The sequence below is a fragment of the Carettochelys insculpta genome, chromosome 7, assembly GCF_033958435.1.
Source record: "Carettochelys insculpta isolate YL-2023 chromosome 7, ASM3395843v1, whole genome shotgun sequence".
Lineage (NCBI taxonomy): Eukaryota > Metazoa > Chordata > Testudines > Carettochelyidae > Carettochelys > Carettochelys insculpta.
The window spans coordinates 38,876,975-38,898,810 of NC_134143.1; the positions used below are offsets into that span (position 1 = coordinate 38,876,975).

The 21,836-nt window shown below is 44.4% G+C and overlaps 2 protein-coding genes across 7 annotated transcripts in view; both read left to right on the forward strand.

Moving 5' to 3' along the window:
• MINPP1 (multiple inositol-polyphosphate phosphatase 1) overlaps positions 1–19,896 on the forward strand; it is a 68,982-nt gene extending 49,086 nt beyond the window's left edge. Inside the window, exons 5-6 of one of the 4 annotated variants that reach the window (XM_075000345.1) lie at positions 15,723–15,825; positions 19,547–19,896. In XM_075000345.1, coding sequence (XP_074856446.1) covers positions 15,723–15,783 — 61 coding nt within the window. In that variant the 3' untranslated portion in view covers positions 15,784–15,825; positions 19,547–19,896. Of the gene's footprint in view, positions 1–519; positions 4,177–15,722; positions 15,826–16,603; positions 16,845–17,290; positions 18,027–19,546 lie in introns of those variants that run through there. The other 3 variants (XM_075000344.1, XM_075000342.1, XM_075000340.1) reach the window with 3 other exon arrangements.
• Positions 19,897–20,960: 1,064 nt separating this feature from the next.
• PAPSS2 (3'-phosphoadenosine 5'-phosphosulfate synthase 2) overlaps positions 20,961–21,836 on the forward strand; it is a 66,340-nt gene continuing 65,464 nt past the window's right edge. For all 3 annotated transcript variants that reach the window (XM_074999518.1, XM_074999519.1, XM_074999520.1), the window contains exon 1: positions 20,961–21,172. In XM_074999518.1, coding sequence (XP_074855619.1) covers positions 21,146–21,172 — 27 coding nt within the window. In that variant the 5' untranslated portion in view covers positions 20,961–21,145. The remainder of the gene's footprint in view (positions 21,173–21,836) is intronic.

A 21,836-nucleotide genomic window follows, 5' to 3' on the forward strand; every position in this document is an offset into this window, starting at 1 on the left:
AAAACAAATATTTAAAGCAGTGGTAGACAATGTGTCCCGTCAGGGTTCTTTCTGTCTGTGGCCCACGAGATGTTCTGTTTGTTTGCCCATAAGCAGGGTTTTAAGATTCTGCAGGTTTCTATCACGTAGTTTTTTTCCTACTGGTGTTACTGAAATGACATGCACATACGTCCAGGGCATGTGAAGCGAGGTGCCTGCTGATGGCACACAACATTGCTCTCAGAGCCATATGCTCCCTCTGCATCCAATCACAGCAGTGTTGTTTTTGTCAGCACACCACATAAATTCTAGGTACACAAGCATAGTGCAAAACTACTCTATCTGGGCAGGCTATCTAGGTTATGACAATTTTGTGGCCCACTGAGATGGAGGGCTACTCATGTGGCCAGCTCTCCAGCCTAGGTTGCCCATCACTGGTTTAAAGTGATCTGTTCTTTGCTACCCACTGTACAGTACACTAAGTGTTTGTTTTAAACACCAATTACTGTCTGGCTTATTCTTCATTTTTATCTTTTCTAGTTCCATGCCCATTTCTTCACCTGTAATCCTGCAATTTGGACATGCAGAGACCCTTCAGCCACTGCTTGCTCTAATGGGTTTCTTCAAGGATGAGGAGCCCCTTACTGCTAACAATTACAAAAAACAAATGCATCGGAAGTTTCGCAGTGGTCACATTGTGCCTTATGCCTCCAACCTGATATTTGTGCTTTACCATTGTGACCATGCTAAGACCCCTGAGGAGGAGTACCAAGTACAGATACTGTTGAATGAAAAGTTGCTGCCATTTCTTCACTCAGAGGAAACGGTCTCTCTGTACACCGATCTGAAGAACCATTATAAGGACATCCTTCAGAACTGTCACTTCAAAGAAGAATGTGAATTATCAAAAACTAATACTACTTCTACTGATGAACTTTGAGGGAGTAAAATAGAGCAAATATCATGGAAAGTGATCTTTTATATTAACTTTGATGTGAGTGTTGAACAAGTCTTTTTCATCAGTATTGTTTTTTATTTCCTGCTAACATATTGACATTTTTATCTTAGATCTCCAGATTGATAACAAGTGCTTATTCCTATGTTTCACTTCATGGATTTCTTAATTAATAATTTCTTTAAATAATCTGGCTGTTGGGATAAGCATTTGTTACAGATGTGAAGATAGAAGGTAAACTATATTTATACATTTATATGCTTTAATATATAATTCCTATTTTGTTAGCTCATGCAGTAGATATGTGTAGTAGGCCAGGACAGTTGAGAATACCTGAATGGGGATTAGTGGAACTGACGCCATTTCCTTTTCCTTCTGTCTCCCTCGCTCTAGCCTTCTTTGCTTTCTTCTGTTTCTTAGTGTTTCCCTGATGTCTCAGGCACAAAATGAATGTCTACTATTTATTTATTTTTATGGTTAGATGTTGTCAGGCTTTTTGTGATTTAAGGAGTAAAGGTTGCAAAATGCTTTCTCCACAACCACTATCTAGACAGAAATCAGCTGTGATTCTAATTCATGCACTCTTCTGAACATAGTATCTTACTTGGGTATCTTCCTTGTCTACCGGTAGAGATGCAGAGAGTTAAATTTCCATGGCACACTGTCTTCTTCAACCTACCTGCCAAGGCTAATTGGCCGCTAAAAGAGAAGCATGTCCTGAATTTTCTAAAGAGGTGCAGTGACCAATCCTTTGCCAGTCTAGAGGTTTTCTTCAATTTCGTACTGTTCTAATTTAACAGTTTAGGTTAAGGCACACAAATATTGTGTGTTTGGCCCCATTGAGACGGGATTTTCTCATTGTCGGACAAGTTGTGGTGATTTTACATTCTACCAACTATCAGATTTTTAGGAGTGCTCTGGGACCAAGTTTATAAACGGCCTTGGATTTTTGGGTATGTCTGCACTGCAACTAAAATATCTTTTGCTGCTTGGCTTGATGAACATGAACTTAACATTCTAAAAACAGCAGGTTAGCCAAGGCTACCAGAGGTGGCACCTTGGTCTAACCACTGAGTACTAACCCACCGGACACCCTGTGCCACATATTCATTTGGCTAGTCCAAGTCACCACTTGTGCTGTCTCTAGCTACACTGATACATTTATTTCACATGAAGCCTGAGCACACATATATTTGGCTTTTTCTCTGAGCTGGGAAGCACTTTTCCAAGTGCAGTGTAGACGGGGATGTCTATGTGGTAGCAAATCCTTTCTATTCTAAAACGATGGACTACTTAATCCTTGAGTACAGTATTGCTCATTTATAAAGAATATTGTACCTGCATTAAAGTAGGATTATTTGCTACTGAAAAATGACTGTAAACATAATTGTAATTTAATATAAAATACAGATAATGACCAAGAATAAGTGTCTAAAATAGAATACATGATCATGATTTTTTCATTGGGCAGATCAGATTGAGAAAATTCAAGATGCACTACAAATCAATGAAATTTGAACAGTTGCAAAGATAGGAGTACAATTCTAAGTGCTTAAACTCCAGTGTCACTTTGTGCTCTTGAAAACTTAATTTGTGGAATCTGTTGTTCATAAGTCGTTAACTGAATCAGTTGGATAAAATCAGAGAATAAAGTAACTTTTAAGGATTATAAAATTACTTTTGAGGATAATAAAACTTGAGTTTAAAATAACTTAAAATCATTTGATATTAATACGTTTCTAATGGAAGTGTACCTGTAATTTTTATAGTTTTAATTTGTTGGAAAAAGGTTAGTATTATGCTGGGAAGAGCAATAATGTATTTATAAATATGACAAACTCACTGAACAGATAATGGTTTGTCACTGAATGGAATTACTAAAAAGTGGTGGGTATTTCTAAACATTTAGAAAACTCTTTAATACGTTCTCAGTGAAGGTAAAGCACTTCAGTTATCTTTTAAGTCAATCAAGTACAGATAGGATTGATCAGAAAGGGCATTCATACTGAATCCAATATGGCAAAGAAATGAACTCTTATCAGTATTTGTGATCTTTTCTGTGTTATGTGCCTGTTAGATTCAATAACATAGCATCAAGCAAGCGAAAAAGCTGAAACTATAGTATATGACTTCAGTCTGTTCTCATAATAATCACTTGCATAATATTCATTATTGTAAGCTTTACTACAGGATCAAATGGGGAAAAAAGCTATGAAAAATTAAACTTTGTCTAAAGACACCTAGCTTAAATAGAACAAAGCAGCAGAAATGTAGCATTTTAAAGACTAACGAAGTGGTTTATTTGGTGATGAGCTTTTGTGGGATAGACCCACTTCATCAATCAGTCAGATCAACCTGAAGTGGGTCTGTCCCATGAAAGCTCATCACTAATCATTGTTTTAGAAAAATAAATAATTTTGTTACATTTCTGCTGCTTTGTTTTGTTGAAGTACAGACTGACACGGCTACCTTTCTGTTACTAGCTTAAAAAGAGTAAGCATAAGAAATCATGGAAAACCATCTTTTTTTAGTACTTCAACAAATTTCCGGGAATAAGTCACCTTGTGTTCATGGGAATATGTTCTGGTTTTGAGCCTTATGGGTAAAATGATGGTCCCACTGAAATCAGTGGATATCTTCTACTTTTGGGCAAGGGCTAAGATCACAAACTTGGAGTCTATAGAAAAATAACCCATTGGACATAAGCTTTCTATTACTAAAGGAGTTGCCTTTTTCATTTGCTTAAATTTGCTCCACGATGGAGGTGCTAATAAGCAGTCAACCTACTATACTACAAGGAGGCAGATAGGGTTGTTTTTTTTTTCCCTCCCCCTGGTGTAGTAAGAAGCAGAGATGGGTTCTGCATTCTTCAGCATAGGATGGTTTTAAGTAATGTCTGCCAGTCAGGACAACCAGTTTGAGTAAATGAAATTGTGCTGTTGAGGTACAACTATAGTACAAGATGGTTTGAAATACTAAAGCTTGATTTACTTGTTTGGTATAATCCAATATATGTTGTTTGAGCTGATTATCTGAGAAAGGGTACTTGGTTTTGCACAATCCCAATAACAGTTCCAGATGCAAATGCAGCTGTACTATGTTAATGTTGTAATTGCTCCTTAAGATTTTAACTTGGGTTGGGTGATTTTTTTTAGTGTGACCTGGTAAAATAAAACAAAGTCTCTATGGCTACGTCTACACGTGCCCCAAACTTCGAAATGGCCACGCAAATGGCCATTTTGAAGTTTACTAATGAAGCGCTGAAATGCATATTCAGCGCTTCATTAGCATGGGGGTGGCCGTGGCACTTCAAAATTGACGTGGCTTGCCGCCGCGCAGCTCGTCCTGACGGGGCTTCTTTTCGAAAGGACCCCGCTGACTTCAAAGTCCCCTTATTCCTATCTGCTCATGGGAATAAGGGGATTTCGAAGTAGGCAGCGTCCTTTCGAAAAGGAGCCCTGTCTGGACGAGATGCGTGGCGGTGAGGAGCGTCAATTTCGAAGTGTTGCGGCCGCCCGCATGCTAATGAAGCGCTGAATATGTATTTCAGCACTTCATTAGTAAACTTCGAAATGGCCATTTGCGTGGCCATTTCGAAGTTTGGGGCACGTGTAGACACGGCCTATATCAAATTAAAATGGAAACTAAGAAAGTTGGGTAACTGTGCTCTACTACAGAGTTGGGCCCTACTCCTGCAATCAGAATTGGAACCTTAATTTATAATATTCACTATGATTTGAATATACTCTTTCTTTGTCAAGCGTTCTGAGTTATGCATTTGAGACCTTGTGATTCAAAGTACTGCTTGTTTCTGGAGAGGTCTGAATACAAATAATTTGTTACTTTGCCAAGATTTTACTATAATAAAGCACCATGCCTACAGAATTACTTTATTAATCAGATGAGGCTTGAATTTACAACCATTCTTTAATCAAAAACTCTCTAACAACATTACTGGGTTTGTTACATATCATGCTCCTATTGAAAACTGAAATAATCTTTACCAAGAATTGTTTGACAGTAGGGCCATCTTTCTGGCATTTTTTTATCTGAACATCTCAATTTTTTATTATAAACAATGAATCTCACTGGAATTCTGGCTAGCATCAAGTTGTACACTATGTTTTGCTGAAAATGGTGTGCATTTGCAGGGGTCCTGTAGGTGCCTGGATGAAAATAATTGGGTTTGGCTAAATCTTACAGTACTAAAAAGGTATGAAAAGTGTCAACCTGCGTGGTAAATGTATACCTAAGTAGGCTTATCAGCAACAAGAACTACATGAGGGTCTCTGGCAACAGCACTGCATTTTCCTACAAATGCAGTTAGTGATTACTTTATTTGAAACTTTATATTAGCCTAATCACACTGATGCTTTCTTTCTCTGGTTAATGTAAGCCTTGAAGTGGGAGTTGACTGTTTCTTGTAAGCTAACCAATTATTTTTCATTTTGTATTTTGGAGTGTATTGTACTGAATGTTAATAATCTTTATGGAGCACTTTGCAAAGATAATAATATTCCTAATAAAACTTCAAATAGACTTATTAACAACTCTTGATACACAACTTTAAAGGAGTAAAGTAAAATTTAGAGAATCTAGAATAAATATCCTGACTAGGGCTCTCAAATTCAAAGTCCATTCTCTTCAGTCTCTCTGCCGTAAGGTTTGAAAATTAGTCAGTTTCATGTTCTTATGTTTACATATGAAATTTCATGGTGCTGTAACTATGGGGGTCCTGACCCAAAACAGGGCAGGAGGGGAGTCACGAAGCTATTGTAGCCGGGTTGTGGGGTGACCACCCTCACTTGTGCACTGCCTTCAGAGTTGGGCTCTGAAGACAGACCCCCACCCCCCCAAGAACTTCTTGAAGCTGCAGGAGGTTCATGGAGGTGGGTCTGCTCTTCCGCCATGTTGCTGGGACTGTCCCTTCCGGCGGCTCCTACCTGCTCGTTGTGTCTGGGCTGGTGGAGGGATAAAACTGCTCTTCCCCTGCACAGCTGGTTTTGGGAGGAGATGAAATTTGTTTTCAGGAACCTACTCTGGCTGCAGGAAGCTGTGGGATTGGGCAGCTGCAATGAAGGAGGAAGTCCTGCCAAGCAGGAGCATCGGAGCCCCTTACTTAGGTACTCCTAGCAGCATGAGGAAGATGAACTCCCCTCTATTGTCTGATAGGGGAGATTCCTGGAGGCCGGTCTGATTTGTCCTCTGTCCCCAAAGCACCAGTGCAGGTGAAGAGCAAGTCCAGTTTCTCTTCCCAGTCAGGGGAAGTAGCTGAAGGCATAGGTCTGGTAGGAGCCCCTGGCTGGCTCAGTCCTAGCTCTGTTCCTCCCCTTCAATAGCTAGATTTCACAAGGGAGGTCTGATTTTTTTGTGGTCTGACACACATCTTTCATGGAGTGAATTTGGCAGGGCCCTAATTTAAACTGAGGCCAGTCTCAAAATAGTTACAATAATGTTTGATGAGCAAGAAGACTACTTTTTCCCCTCGGCTTTTGTATCCCCAGAAACTTGGCACTTGCGCATCTGTGTTTGTGTGGCACCTAATATAGTGGAGCTCCATGACTAAGGCTTGTAGGCACTATGGAAATACAAATGATAGATAATGTTGTGAGAAATATTTTTCTTCAGTTGACTCCAATGCTGTACATGTTTCTTCTCGCTGTAAATAAACACTGTTTCTACTCCATTGAATTTCTTATTCTGTTTTCATCAGTGTAGCAGCTCTTATGCATCAACTCGACTATGATTACATGGCAACAGTCAATAAGTTCATATAGCTGTTTTATTTTAAAGAGTGCTTGTGCCTTCATGTGATGATTTGCCATCTGTTAAACCACAATTGATGAGAATTTTACTTCAGTTTGCTTTATGTTTCTTGTGTGACAAACAGCTCTTGGAGGAATCTTACTGATTTTTTTTTTTTTTTTTTTTTTAAAGCTACAGAAGCAAAAACTGGCTCCCAAAGCTGGGGGATATTTCACAAACATCCATCTACATCAGTGGTTCCCAAACTTTTAGGCATCACACCCTCCTTTTGATTTTTGTGAAACCCTCACGACCCCCCCTTCTTTACCATCATCCAACCCCTCGAACAAAAAATTCAGTTCGTAATTTGAAATAAACACAAAAGCTTGATGTAAAAACGTTGTTTAAAATTAAAAATAAACACAAATAATTTTTCTTGGTCCCTTGTGGTTTCCTGGTGGAGGCCCAGCTGGCCAGTTGCCTGAGACCTGTGTCGGCCTCCAGAGCTGCCCACACTAGCTGCCCACCCACCTGAGATCTGTGCTGCCAGAGGCCCGCCCCTCCCACCGAGCCCTGTGCTGCTGGGGCCAGCTGCCGGGGCCAGCCATCCACCTGCGCGCTGGCTGCCCAAGCCCCATGCTGCCAGGACCAGCTGCCCACCCACTAGCCACCCACCCCAGCCATGGGCCAACCACCTGAGCTGCCTCTCTGAGCCCCATGCTGCCAGGACCAGCTCCCCACCCACCATCCCGAGCAGCCTGAGCCCCACGCTGCCAGGGCCAGTCACCCGCCCACCAGGCCGAGCTGCCCAAGCCCTGCTCTGCCAGGGCCAGCTGCCTGAGCCCTGTGCATCCCACACGCTGGCCAGCCGCCTGAGCCCCACAAGGCCTGCATGCCACCTGCCTGAGCCCCACCCCTGCCCTCCCACAAAGCCAGGCACCCACAGCCCCTCATCTAACTCCATCCTCTGCCTCCTCCCCCACAACCCACACTCAGTCTTATTTGCAGGAGGCAGCCAGCTCCACATGGGTCTTCACCGTCTCCCTGTTTTTTATAGTGGCTGTGCTGGGTCACCCACATAAAATGGCAAGGGCTAAAAGCCAGATGCAAAGGCTGGATTTTTTTTTCAGGCGGGGCGAATGATGGGGGGAGGGCTAGGTCACCTCACATCCCTCTGGGAATTTCTTCATGCCCCTCCCAGGGTGGCATGCCCCCCAGTTTGGGAAACCATGATCTACATCAGGCGTGTCCAGCCCGTGGGCTGCATGCAGCCCTGGACAGCTAGTAATGCGGCCCCACAAGATCATAAACTTTTAACATTATTATGTGATTTATATACATTAACTATATTATATATTTTATATGCGGCCCAAGACAATTCCTCTTCAGTCAATGCGGCCCAGGCAAGCCAAAAAATTGGACACCCATGATCTACATAAATAGTAATGTAATCAGGTCCCACTAGCAGCAGGGTGGCCTAGTGGCTAAGACCCCATGTTATGTAGGAGCCCAAATTGTAGGTCTTCAGCCCACTCACTGAAATCTGTAGCTTCAGTTTGGGATGTGGCCCCAAGAATCTAGTTTTCCCCCTCCTCAGGGGGATTTCCTTGGGGTCCTCCCCCATTGCGCCTGGGGCAAGTTCAGGGGCTGTGTTCTTCTGCAGCTGACCCAAGGGCAGCTCTGGCTCAGGCCCTGTGGGTGTCAGAGGCAGCTTCTGCCTCTTTGCTGGTCAGCCCTGAACTGGGCGAGCTACCTTCCTTTTATCGGCCCTCCAGGCCTGACACTGGCTGCAGCTAACATGGGGCAGGGCTAACTAGGCAAACAGGCCTTGTTTAGCCCCTGCACTGCCAGGCTTTCCTCTCACTCCCTTACATGAAGTAACTTTTCAGTTCACAGATACAAAATGCTTCATACAACTTAAACCAGAGCTCAAGGATTGTCAGTCCAATCCAGTATTTATCAAGCTGAGAAATATTTTGTTTAAATTACTGAGTGATTCCATCAAGGGTAAAATGGATAATGTAGACTTTAAAATGATGACCAGTGGTGTCTAGTCAATAGTAGGGACTAGCTACTCAAAGATCGGCCCGAAAAAGCCAAGAACAGAACACCACTGGTCATCACCTACAGCCCCCAACTTAGACCACTGCAACGAATTATTAAAGACCTACAACCTATCCTTAATCAGGATGACACACTCCAGAAGGCCCTGGGTGACATGCCTGTTCTTTCCTACAGACAACCTCCCAACCTCATGAGGATCCTCACTAACAGCCACAGTCTACACCCCAGGAATACCAGTCCTAGAACCTTTCCCTGCAACAAAGCCCGCTGCCAGCTTTGTCCACATATCTTCTCTGGAAATACCATCATTGGACCTAACCAGGTTACTCACAGAATCACGGGCACTTTCTCATGCTCCTCTACTAACATCATATATGCCATCATGTGCCAACAATGCCCAGATGCTTTGTACATTGGACAGACTTGTAACTCCCTTAGACAAAGGGTTAATTGGCACAAAACAGACATCAAAACACTCCAGATCCACAAACAAGTTAGTCAACATTTTAATGGAATGGGGCATTCTATTAATGACCTAAAGGTATGTGTGTTACTGAAAAAGAATTTTTGCACCGTTCTTCAAAGGGAAGCAGCCGAGCTGGCTTTTATATTCAAATTCGGCACATTAACACATGGTTTAAACCCGGACAGGAACTTTCTGAGTCACTATAGGGGCTCGTCTGCATACTTGGCTTAATCTAATTCTTGACCCCCACCCCCACCCTCCACTCTCTGATTTGCTCATCTTGATTATCTTTTTCTGATTTGTCCTCCTTGCTTACCGTTTTTGGTTCTCTGTGCCTTAAATATTGAGTCTGTTCTGGTCTGGCTATGGTCTGAAGAAGTGGGTCTGTCCCACGAAAGCTCACCTAATCAACTATTTTACTAGTCTTTAAAGTGCTACTTGACTGCTTTTTGTTTTGCTGGTATATAATTTCTGTTTTTGAAACCAGATACAACGTTACATCTTCATTGCTATGATACCTGATTAATGACTTCATTTTGTTTTTGCTGTATATGTTGCTCATTTTTTGTATGTGGGTGAGGGTGTCTGACATTTTTCTTCTTGAAGAAAATTTTCACAGGTGTTCTGTGTAACAAATGTTGTTTGGTATTCCATGGCCTTAATTAGTTTAAGAAACACTTGCAGTGATAGGTGAAGACATTTATTGATTGAAGTGGCAGTTCAGTGCTTTGCAACTTTTTTAATACTTGGACTTCAAATGAACTTCTGAAAAATGTTTCAAGATCCTTAACTCTGATTTGTATTTAAAGAAGGGGAGAGTTATATTTTGTCAGTTCACTCTCAAAACTTGCTTGTGATCCTTGGGTTGAGAAGCAGCATGTTAGTTAGTTGGGGGAAGATGGAGATTTAAATTCCAGGTCCTTAGTGACCAAAGGAGCTAGCAAACAAGGAGTTGTTCAGGTATGAGAAGAGCGCCTATGTGACCCTTGGTGCAAGTTTGTTAATTTTTGTGCACCTGATTACTTGACATTCATAATGTGGTCTGTTAGTGAGATATGTGAGCCTAACGGCCTGCTGGACAGGGCTGAGAAGTTCCTAAAGAGGCAGTCCCACCCATATCTGACAGCCTCTGTGCTATTGCAGATGATGAAAGTGTCTTAAAGGAGAACAAGCTGGAGCAGGGGAAAACAATCCTATAAATGGAATCCTCCTTTCATATACCAAACAAATTGGTTGAAACTAGCGGTTGTATCTCCCTGATCCAGCACCCTCGGGATACGATCGGTCCTGGACAAGGCAGTCTGTCAAACCAGGGGAGGTCAATGCTGGTCCCTCTGCTGAAGGACTCTGGGCTCTCACAGGGTCCCTTACTAGACCAGACTGGACTCTCTTCCAGGCTCTTTGCCACTAGTCCAGCTGGGCCTGGCTGCCTCTTGGCTTCCAGCCAGGCTCTGATGCTGGCCCCAGCCCACCATCTTGGTGACTGGGGTCTCCACCCCTGCCCGGCTCTGCTGCCAGGTCTGGCCCCAGACACCAGGCTCTGTGCCCTCAGCTGGGCTCTGCTGCTGGGTCTGCCTCCAGCTGCAGGTCTCCTCTCCCAGCTGCTGGCCCCCCTCTCCCGCTCTCGGCAGCTCTGTTCAAGAATCTCAGGGGCTCAGGGGTGCTTTTGAGCCTTTGTGCATACGCAGTACTTGTTATAAAGCTAGACTTGGTCAGAGTGCTCAATATAAGACCAATACACCTGCCATGCTGAGTTCACTTGTCCAAACATCCTTGTTGAACAGAGGCGTTAAGGTGAATTCAGATCATCAGCAAGGCTCACCAGTCCTTGGCAGTCAGTCATTTGACTCTTCCTATGTATGTTGTTCAGAAGGTAAGAAACTCTCTCTTTAGCCTTGTTTATCTATCACATCAGGCTCCACTTCACCAGTTCGCATGTGATCTTGATACAGGACACAATGTAACCATATATGCAGATTGGAGGTTCAAATTCCCAGTGCAAGTTCACAATCAGATGCAGTTGGTAAGCTGACATAGACCTATTCCTCAAACATGGTTTGTGGGTGGGAGCACTAAATATAATGATTTCTGTAATGAAGACTGCTTTCCTGTTTCCAGGCTCTGATATGGTGCAGATGAGGAATTGTTCCCTTCCCTGAGAATACCGTAGTTTCAGATTGTTTTCTTTAACAGTTTTATAGTGTAATGGGGCCAGTAAAGTTTGCTGCAGCATGAATGTAAATATTGCAGAACCAGTGTTAGAGAATGCTATGTACAGCAATGGTATAACTAAAGCTTAGAGGCCTCTGTTTAAAAAGGGTTTTTTGTTTTGTGTGTTACTGAAAAAGGCTAAATCCTGAAGTCCTTAAGAAAATTTTTCAGTGCCAGGCTGCATTATATGTATGGGTCCCAGGTGAAACAGAAGTTCATAATTCATTTTCCCTGTTAGGGGCTTGAGGGTACAAAAAAGCGTGGCCTGGGAGTAGCTACAGACGGACTGTAGGGCTCAGCTGATATCCAAAAGCTGCAGAATATGGGGTAAGCCTGTATACCTGAACTCAAGCTAGAGAAAGGGAATGGGGAATGATTTCATTTGAGCCCTATGTGTACTGTGGAAATCTGGGGACTTTTGAATAGTGATAGTGGATAGTGGATCCGAAGAAGCGGGTCTGTCCCACGAAAGCTCATCACCTAATAAATCATTTTGTTACTTTTTAAAGTGCTAGTTGATTGCTTTTTTGTTTTGGAGACTTTTGTTTGGGTCCTTTTATTAAACTGGAAAGAGGAGGAAAGCCATGTGTTTGAGTTTGTAAGGGAAAAGGAAAGTGTGGACTTTCTGGTTCCCCGCAAGGAGAGCTTGTGATGTTCCTATTGACTTTGATGCTTTGCCTAAGTAACAGTTCAGGGTTTGGCCTGTACAAATCACTTCAGTATCTTACCAGAAACTGGGAAACGATACCCAATTAAATATTTTAGACAGCATTTTAGATTATGTAAATGTAACAATAACATGTTTGAGTGAACCTTAACAAAGCTGACTTTAAAAAACTCCTATATTTCTTTCCCTTCTTCCCAACCCCTTTATTCTGTCTGTATGAGCCAAAAAATTATTTTAATAATGCACTCCTACAGCAGTAGCAAAACTTTCTACTTAATCATAAATAAACATTTTATGTTAAAAAGCAATAAAACTATTTCAGTTTAAAAATTATCGACTTTCTGGGTGCTTTCCAGGGGACAGAATGGGGATCACATTTGTTGTTTTAATTCCAATTTATTTTCATTGTTATGAGAGAAACTGTCTTACCAATAGTGTGAAAATACATTATCGCAATACAGAGAACTAAGTCAGATCTTTGTAAGGCAAAAGGCTATCTTTATTTGCAGCATCATTCAAACAACTATCTTTGCTCCCTAAATCAAAGCCAAATCCTGCTGTTCTAGAACTTTTGTAACAAATACCTTCAGCTTAGACGATTTTGCTTAAATGAATTATCAAATTAACTTCCAATGCTAGTCTGATCAGAATTCTAGCTGTGTCCTGGGGTGAGCAAATTAATAATTAACTGCGTAAGAAGTACTGTACCTTAATCAGGCTGTAAACTTTCTTCAGGTAATGTGGGATGAAGGGGAGTGGCAACTATAAAGTATCATGTACCTCCTTGTTCACAGGAACTTTGGCAGTCATTTGTACTTCACTGCAACTGCTGAAAATGTGAAAATCTCGTCAGGAGCAATATTTCTTAGGAGATGCACTTTCTCTTCTTGCCTTTTCCCTTTCTATGCTAGTCCTTGCCCAGCCTTTTACTGGGACCTCCACCCCCTAGTGCAATGAGGCTCAAAGAGAAGTATAAAGGAGCAGGATGTGACTCCCTGTAATGCTCGGAATAAGAGCTTGGACTCCTTTAGAGAATACTTCCTTTAAATTCTTTACCAAACCATTTCATAAGATTATTGTATCCTTTCTGTTTGGAAAATTTGCCCCAAGCTTATATAATAAGTTGCAAAATCATAACTCATCTTCTTCCTTTCATTTATTGCCTCCCTGCTAAGCTTTAACCTGCTGTGAGAAAGATGGAAAAATCCATCTTACCTTGGCCAGTCTGATAGTGAGGAAAGGACTGTTCCAGGAACAGCATCAGAGATTGGAGCTTTGATGCAGGGCCTGGAAAGCAAGGCACGAAGCTTGAACTTGATTCCTGTTTTGGGGGGGGGAAGGGGGGGGGACAGGGATGGGCTTCTATGAATCATTTATCTCTGCCCTTTCATTAACTCTTTTGTGGGAGGCAGGCTCTTGTATGTGGTTGGGTGTATGGATGTAGTAGCATTAGTGAAATAAGTGTAATGGAGAACCTTGTGAATAAGTTAAAGCCTAGACTGCATGTGAGGGGAACAGGGATAGTTGTTTTCATGATACCTGTGATTTTTAGGAGGGGAAGAGAGGGCATTGTTTTTTGAAAAATTGTAGGCTTCTCCATCACTCTTAGAAGCAAGAAGATGGCACAGCATATGCCTGTCCATAGAAACTGCAAAGAACAAAAAAGACTTGAAAACATTTTGATTAGAGTAATGCATAAAGGAATGGCAGAGACCTTCCTTCCACAAACAGAGAGGAGACAATTGGTTTTCAAGGATAACTCGTTTTACTGCATAGGCGTAGCATTGTTTTCTAATGGGAAAATGTAAAAGCTAACCACTTCATGGATGGTTTGAACCACAGAAATGTGGGGCTTTTTCATTTGCTTTTGAAATTTGTCCAAAACCCTTTTATAGCATTTTTGTTAGTTACAGGATATCAGAGAGATTTTTTTTCCCTATTGTCATTCAAAAATTCTAATCACCATGATCTTGAAAGGGGTTAGCATCAGACATAACCAGAATCTCTGGTAAGATATATCTGGCTTTTTTTAAATTTCCATTAATTGTTTAAGTTATAACTTCATTTAGAAATCTTTTTTGAGCATGTAATTCTGGAAATCTTGTATATCTGCAGAAGTGTGAATGAGGTTTTCACACAATTTCAGACATTCCTTGTACAGCATATTTTAAAAAAACAGTAGATGGAAAATAGGTTTGGTAAGCAGGAAATGCAAGCTGAAGCTGTTCATTATCAGTACTTGTATCTTTGACTGCAGTCTCATGCCTTGTCATGCCCCTAAAACATGCATTCAATTGTGGCATAATTATAATTATACATTTCATGTATATAGTATTTGAACAAAGGACACTGCCATCTTAGTGACTCGAGGAACAGGGAGCTAGTACAACACGTGTGGCTTGAGACCTTTTTTCTAGGTCCTGTTGGGCAGCAGCAGCTTGTGAAACCCAAGAGAACATCAACTTTACCAGGTTTACTCAGAGTACTTCTTTTTGGTGTCTCCTTCTCCATGTCCTTTTCCTCCTTTTATATGCTGTTTGTTTCCTGCGTGCTCTTTCACTCTCCCAAAACCGCAATGAGCAATGACCTCCATCTCTTCTTACCTCCAGGAGTGCCCCACTGAGTCCTGTCTTCCCTCCCCACTCACATTTTACTTAGATCTATAGTTAACTGCCATCCCTTACCTGCACATCTCAAAACTGCTATGTGTTGATTTATTCATGAGTTTCCTTTTGTGAATGGCATGGTAATGTTTTCCCCGGGGTACTATAGACTGCCATTCTCTCTTGCAGGTGTTTTACTAAGTACAAAATGAAAACATAAGCTGTACAAAATTAAAGACACCTGATCGAGAGTAATTAAATAGCTGTGCTGGTAATGAGTGTTGCCAGCTAATCCCTTCCTCACTTCAAAATATATCTGACTATACAAGACACTTAAAAAGAGAAGCCTTTGATCAGTGGAGGACCTGATGCTACATAAACAAGTGAAAACAACAGCAGAGAATCACAGATGTCAGGTAGTGTCAAAGTAATATAGCACATCCCCTCACGGTATTAGTTTGCCTTCTACTTGCAGGAGTGGTGGAATACTACAGGGTAGTAGTTTCAGTCTGTGTTCTCTTCACCTGCACCCTGTAGAAATAGGAAAACATGACCTTTGCTTTCCAAATAATGTGCAAAACAGAGCAAGCAAAACTAGCATAGGAGTGAAGTCAGTAATAATCCTGCCACTGCTCTTTGGGGTTGGTGTATTCCCAATCTGAGATGATTATTAAGGCAAAATCTTTTCCCTGTAGATGTGATCAGTGTGGTTGTGTAACCAACAGAAATGAGGAGACAAGCTTGGTCATGAAGAATCCCTGTGGAGATGGAAACATTTAATGCCTGTCTTGTGGGGAGAGCAATATACAAGCCAAAGGCAGCAATTCATGTCTTATGTACTTCTCAAGACCATCCTATGGAAACTATCCTCTAGCTCACCAGAGCTTTCCTCATGATGGTGTGTAGTATCCTTTTTGGTTGATGTACTCTGTTTTCTGTGGATGAAAAGAAAATGAGCGGGTGAGTTCCATCTATTGCAGTGTTATAAGTGGGAAGCCCCCCACAGGTTAAAGTATGTTTTGTTTTCCCTAGGGCTCTCCACTTGTTCAGCACATCTCTGCAGGATGCTATTCTTTGCACACCTCAGCAATAGTGTCAGCTGCAGTGGATTTGCCAGGACCAAAGGAGCATGCATGTGAGTAATAATATTTCTGACTAGCTTCCATTGAGCAACATTTATACTCATGATTATAGAGTGTGGCAGGGTGGGGCCAGAAGCGGGGAGGCAGGAGTAAAAAGAGCTGAGACAGAGCTAGCAACCCAAGTGGGAACAGCTGAGGAATAGGCTGTCCTAGCTCAGTCAGGGCCAGCTGATCCTACTCAGGGACTACCTTTATAAGCTCTTCTCCATGCAAGGCAAGGGGAGGAGAGGGAAGGAGATGGAGAGAAACAGTCAGGGCTATGAAAGAGGAGAAGAGCCTCAGCAACCCAGGGGGCTGTGCTGCCCCAACCCAGGGAGGGCCTGAAGCCTCACTGGAGACTGAAGGAATTGGTCAGCTGAAGAAGCCACAATAAGGAGGAGACCAGCTGCCACGACTACCCTTGAGGAAAGGAATACTAGGGAGAAGTGACCCAGGGAGAGAAGCTGTAGGGGCCAGGGTGAAGTAAGCCAGCCCTTCCAGGTAGTGGCTGTCCAGGGTCCCTGGGTCGGAACCTGGAGTGAGTGGGTAGGGACCAGGTTCCCTCCCCAGACTGCCCCCTGCCCCAATAAGGGTAACATGGTGCAGGAGGTGGGGCCAGTGGACTAAACAGAGGGCCTGGGGCCCAGAAATGAGACTGATCACACCACAAGCGATAGGAACTCTCCTTGGGATGTTGAGAGAGCATTCACTTGGCTGACAGTTTGGCAGTATTTGATGGTTCACCTACTTTGCTTTGTCCTGTTAATTAAACAACAAATATGTTGCATACAGTACTAGGATCTTCTGCGTGTTCTTGGCCTCGAGATCTGTAGCTATAACATATGCCTTTGAGACGGGTGTGTTTAAAGCAACAACAAAAAATATTGGATGATCCTCAGTATTGCAAAAGGAAAATGAAGAATCTCCCTGCCCAACAATCTCACAGTGACAACATACCAGATGAATGAATTTATTTGTGTATTACTTCAATTTGTGTATACCTTCAATATATTTATCTGAAACTCACCTTAAAGCACCTCCCAATTCTCTTTTCCCTAATGAGGTCTTTTTCATCTACCTGTGCTGTATCACTATTCCAAAAACTGTTTCAGGCACTGTGTTGCTCTGTGGCTATGTGAAGATTTGCTATGTGGTCTGAGAAGCTCTGTATTAGAGAAGTTTAGAATTGCTGAATGAGGTATCTGATGTATGTTACTAGTTTATTATTTTAGGAATTCTAGGGTATCAATCATAAAATCACCTTGCTTCATAATTATTCAAAGGGAAATGGAGAACAATATTAGTTTTAGCAAGATAAAACTTTTATGGTCTCTCTCAAACTTTCAAGCAGGTTGCTTTTATCTAATTCCTAGCTTAAAAACATAATTTTAAGGAAGAATTCATATGAATACAGCTACCCTCTGTAGCATCATCCCCTTTCAAATACTGACATTGGCAATATTATCTTACTTTACGCAGGTTCTCATTGCTGTGATTTGCATCCATCTGAGGACAACACTTTTGATCAAGAGTCCAGTTAGCTTAACTGTGCTGTCGCCTGATATGGGCATGAGCACCAAGCTTACAGGAGCTCATTTGGCAGTGGGAGATGAGACTAATGTAGCATAGTGGTACTAGGGGTCTGTTCTAATATCCATCACACTCAATGGTTGTCTTTCAGTGGGCATTTAATCAGGTCTGACTCTTTTCAGCTGTCTAAATTCAGTCCCTTTAAACCCCTGGTGTCCAACATGCTGTCTGTTCACCGCATGTGGCGAACTGGACAGCATGATGTGGCAAAATGGCTCATTAGAGCTGCACACGTGTAGCACCCTCTTCCGTTCATGCACTTACCTCACCACTTGGTGGGACAAGTGCATAGCAGCAGCAGCATAAGCAGCTCCTCCTTGGCTCGTTCGTGGCTGCAGTGGGGCTTGGGGTGCGGTGGCTCATGCGGCGTGGCTCCAACAGTGTCTCCAATAAGTCACGAGAAGTTTGCACAGGGTGTTTGTGTGTGCCTGGCTGGGTTGCCTGGCTCAAGGGGTGGTGCCTGTCTGGGGTGGGAGGAGGGATGTGGCAATTGCTAAATTTTGTTTTGGACACCACTGCTTTAAACAATGGATATCCAGTAAACTCTTTCATATCCAGTAGTCCCAGGACCAGGAGGTTGCTGGATAGTCAAATAATCTGGCTAATAGAGAAGTATACCTAGCAAGGCATAACACTTAAAAAAATTACGTATTAAGAAACAAACAAAAATGTATGCAGAGTATTTAACAATAGCAGTATTGTACACTGTAAACTTATATTGTATTTGCTGTATTTATTTGTATTTACTTTCACTATACTGTACTTACATAAAACGTACTACAATTTACTTATCATTAAAATGCCAGTTATTTGAGAGTTCCAAATAATAGAATGCTGGCTATGAAAAAGTTTACTGTAGAAATAATAAAAAAAGAACTGTATAATCAGACCTTACAAATAGATATGGGTCCACATTGACACAATTTAAGAATTCCTGAACTCTTGGGAATTTCAGATTTGAATTTTGAGTTTTAATGAAAAATATCAAAGGTTACTCTAGGATCTTGAAGTATTTTCTTTCTACGCTGACTCAGGGATTGACAATGCATGGGAGCCACGTCTGCTGCCGTAACCTTGTAGCTCAGAGGTCTGTTAAAGTACAAAACAGGGTTTTTCCTTTCCTGTAGGAGCTCCACCTGCCCAAACTGAGGTTGGTAGGCCAAAGGAAACATTGTTCAGTTGACTTAGTCACATCTACCGCAGGAGGGTAGGTCTGCATAGTTTTGGTGTCCACTTAAATTAGGTTGACGTAGCGACAGTGGGTAAGAGTATGAAAAAAACACCCCAATCAACATTGCTGTGCCAGTCTAACCTCTAGTGTAAATATATCTGTGTCAATGGATGAATACTTCCCTTGGCATAGCTACCATTGTGCAGGGAGGTAGTTTTCCCGTTGCTACAAACCATCCATTGTAGGTGTGTGGGGCGGGAAGTGGGGATTAAAGACTTCCTGTGCCCTGGGCAAAGTGCGGGGAGGCAGGCTCCATACTCCTGGAAGGGACAGGGCCTTGGGCAGAAGGGGAAGGGCTGCTGGCAAGCAGCCCTCAGTGCTGTTAGGAGCATGTTGTATTTCCCCACCCCTAGGATTACAATATTTGAACTTTCAAAGAAGAGGAAACATCCCTGAGAGAGGGTGTGTCCATATCAGTATTTACCCACTCACGTTGTATTGATGTGTTTCTTGAAAGTTCATTATGGTAACTCTACCCACTCCCCTGCCACCCCCCCAACCCAGCAGCCCTGAGACCCATTCTGAGTGTGCTGTGCCACACTCCAGTGGTGATTTAAAGGGCCTGGGGCTCCAGACACCCACACTGCTGCAATGGTTATGACAGCTGGGAGCCCCACATTCTTTCGAATTTCCAGACCCTGGGACAGTTGCACCCTTGTTCCCCAGTCGACTGGGTGTAGGCTGTGTCTGTGCCACGGGAATATGCTGCCATGGTTACATCTAAGTAGGCTGTGTAGTCTCCATTGCCTATACAGACCCTGAATAAGCTGAGTTTCTGCAGAAATAGTATGCTTCCCTTATCTTAATAGCAATCCCTCACAGCAGCTACGCTAGCCTTCCAGTGCACAGTCATTACACATCTAGCACCAAGGATTATTTTATTTTATGCATGTATTTTATTTTGTCTTTTTTAGCATATCCCATGGAAAACAGAAGTCTGGCTTTACCCTCAAATGGAATTATTCTAAACACTTTATTCACTGGAGCCACAAATATATGCCAAAATTATGACAGAAGCAGGCTCTTCTAAAACACCCCCACTGATAAATGCATAAGGCTGGTGTGTGGACAGCTTGAAGGTGTATTATTTTTTTTAGTCACAGGTCACCTATAAAACTGAATAAGTCAAATGAGGTTGGGAATGTTGCCTCTTTAAGCTTGCAGGCTTGCTATAGATAAAGTAAACCCTTGATGTAAGGGAGTAAGAGTGGGCAGGGGTGTCTGTTAGTTATATGTAGGGATTAACTGTATTTTCCCTAAGGTCGTCCCCCACACCCCAGCCAGGCTTCCTCAAACACCCCCCACCCCCCAAAAATGGGCAACTCACCAGAACTGCTGGAGCCACTGAAGCCACCACCACCGAAAGAGCAGTGGCTGCAGGACAGAAGAGGCCTGCCCCAGCCAGAGCAGCTGCCTGCGCCCACTGGAGCCATTGTCGCAGCAGGAGCCTCGACACACCCTAGACCACCACCAGGGCCACAGAAGCCACCATGTGCTTCTCTCGCCAGGGTGTGGCAGGTACAGGGGCAGACCGCACTGTGTATGCACCCCACCTCAGTGAGAGGAGTGTGTGGCAGCTCCTGCGGCTCCTGTGAGTACCAGCTTTGTGGGGGTGGATTCAGCAGATGATGGGAACAACCTGGGGGGCAGGGAGGGGGACTGGCAGATGTCCCTTGTTTCCGAAGTCTGCTGAGTCGAGGTCCGCTAAATCAGGGGGTTCCTGTATTTCTGCCCCTAGGAGGTGACTCTCCTCAGGTACTGCTTTTGCCAGCGTGCCTCACAGGTGAGGCGTACTGCACATCCAGCTGTAGAGGTGCAGCTTTTCTCCTGCCACACAGCCACAGACCAGAGCAAAACCGGCACACCAGGGAGCCGTGTGAAAAGCGCCCTCCCCCACGAGCCTCCCAGGTAGGTCCCCGGGAGAACAAGCGCTGGGTAACAGGCAAAGGCTCACTTTTCCCGGTTCTTCCCCAGGCTTTCCCGAGAGGGAGGCTGGCAGCCAGGCAGGCGCTCAGGGAGCCCCGCGGGCCAGGAGCTCGCCCCCAGAGAAGCTGGCGCGGGCCCTGTCAGGCAGGGTGGAGGGAGGCAAACAGCCTGATCCTGCCACCCGCCTGGGGGGATCGGGCCCTCGCCGAGCGGAGGGAGGGGGACCGCAGCCGGGGAGCTGGGACCTGGCGCGGGGCGCCGGGGGCCGCTCTCGCTGCCGTTGCCTGCCCCCCAGAGCCCCGCCTTCTGCCGGCAGCCGGCGGGAGCAGCCAGCCGCGCCGCCCCTCCCCTGGGCGGCCGCTTGCTGCCCTGCTGGCCGGGAGGGCTGGGGCGGGCCGGAGCCCCCGGCTCGCCGGCGGCGGCCTGCCAGGGGTGGGAGGGGAGCGGGAGGTGGAGACGGAGGAGGGCTGAGACTTGAGGGGCCGGTTCTGGGAAGTGCTACGTGTCTCCCCAGCCCTTTATACCGCCGTGCCCCGGCGCCAGCCCGCGGAGCGCAGCCTGCCTAGTCCCGGACGCGGCGCAGTGAGATGTCCGGCCGCCACCAGCACCAGACGGTAGGACGCTGGCGCGCAGCCTCCCCCTGTCGGCGCTGCCAAGCAGCCCGCGCGGCGTGCCCTGGTGCCCGGTTGGCTGCAGAAACCCGCCCGCGGGAGGCCCCCCGGGAGACGCCTCCAGCTGGGCACCGGCTGGTCGCGTGCGGGGTGTGCCAGCCCTGCCGCTGACCCAGGCCCCGCAGCGCGCCGGAAGGGCGCAGCCGGCGGCAGGAGCCGGCAGAGGGTATTCCCACGGCGTGACGAACTCGGGGCTCTGGGAGCTGGTTCTCGGTGTGTGTGTGGCGCGGCCGGACAGCCTCCTGCCACCCAGCACACCTACTAGCCTGGGCCACAGCGTGCCTGCTGTCGGCGGCAGCAGGGATTCGTCCTGTTTTCCTTCCAGGATCCCCTCACGTGCCTGTCTCTGGCGTTGGAGCCACGCACCTTAGACAAGTACGGCAAACTTTTAATGGGAGCGGGGGAGCCCCGCTTTCTTTTTTTTTTTTCTTGCATTTCCACATCCATGGCTAGAGGAGAAACCAGCAACAAAGTCCTAGTCGTGTGTGTGTATTGACATTTACTCAAACAGAACAGCAGTCATGTAGCACTTTAAAGACTAACAAAATAATTTATCAGGCTATGAGCTTTAGTGGGACAGAGTCACTTGTTCAGATCATCGCCTTAC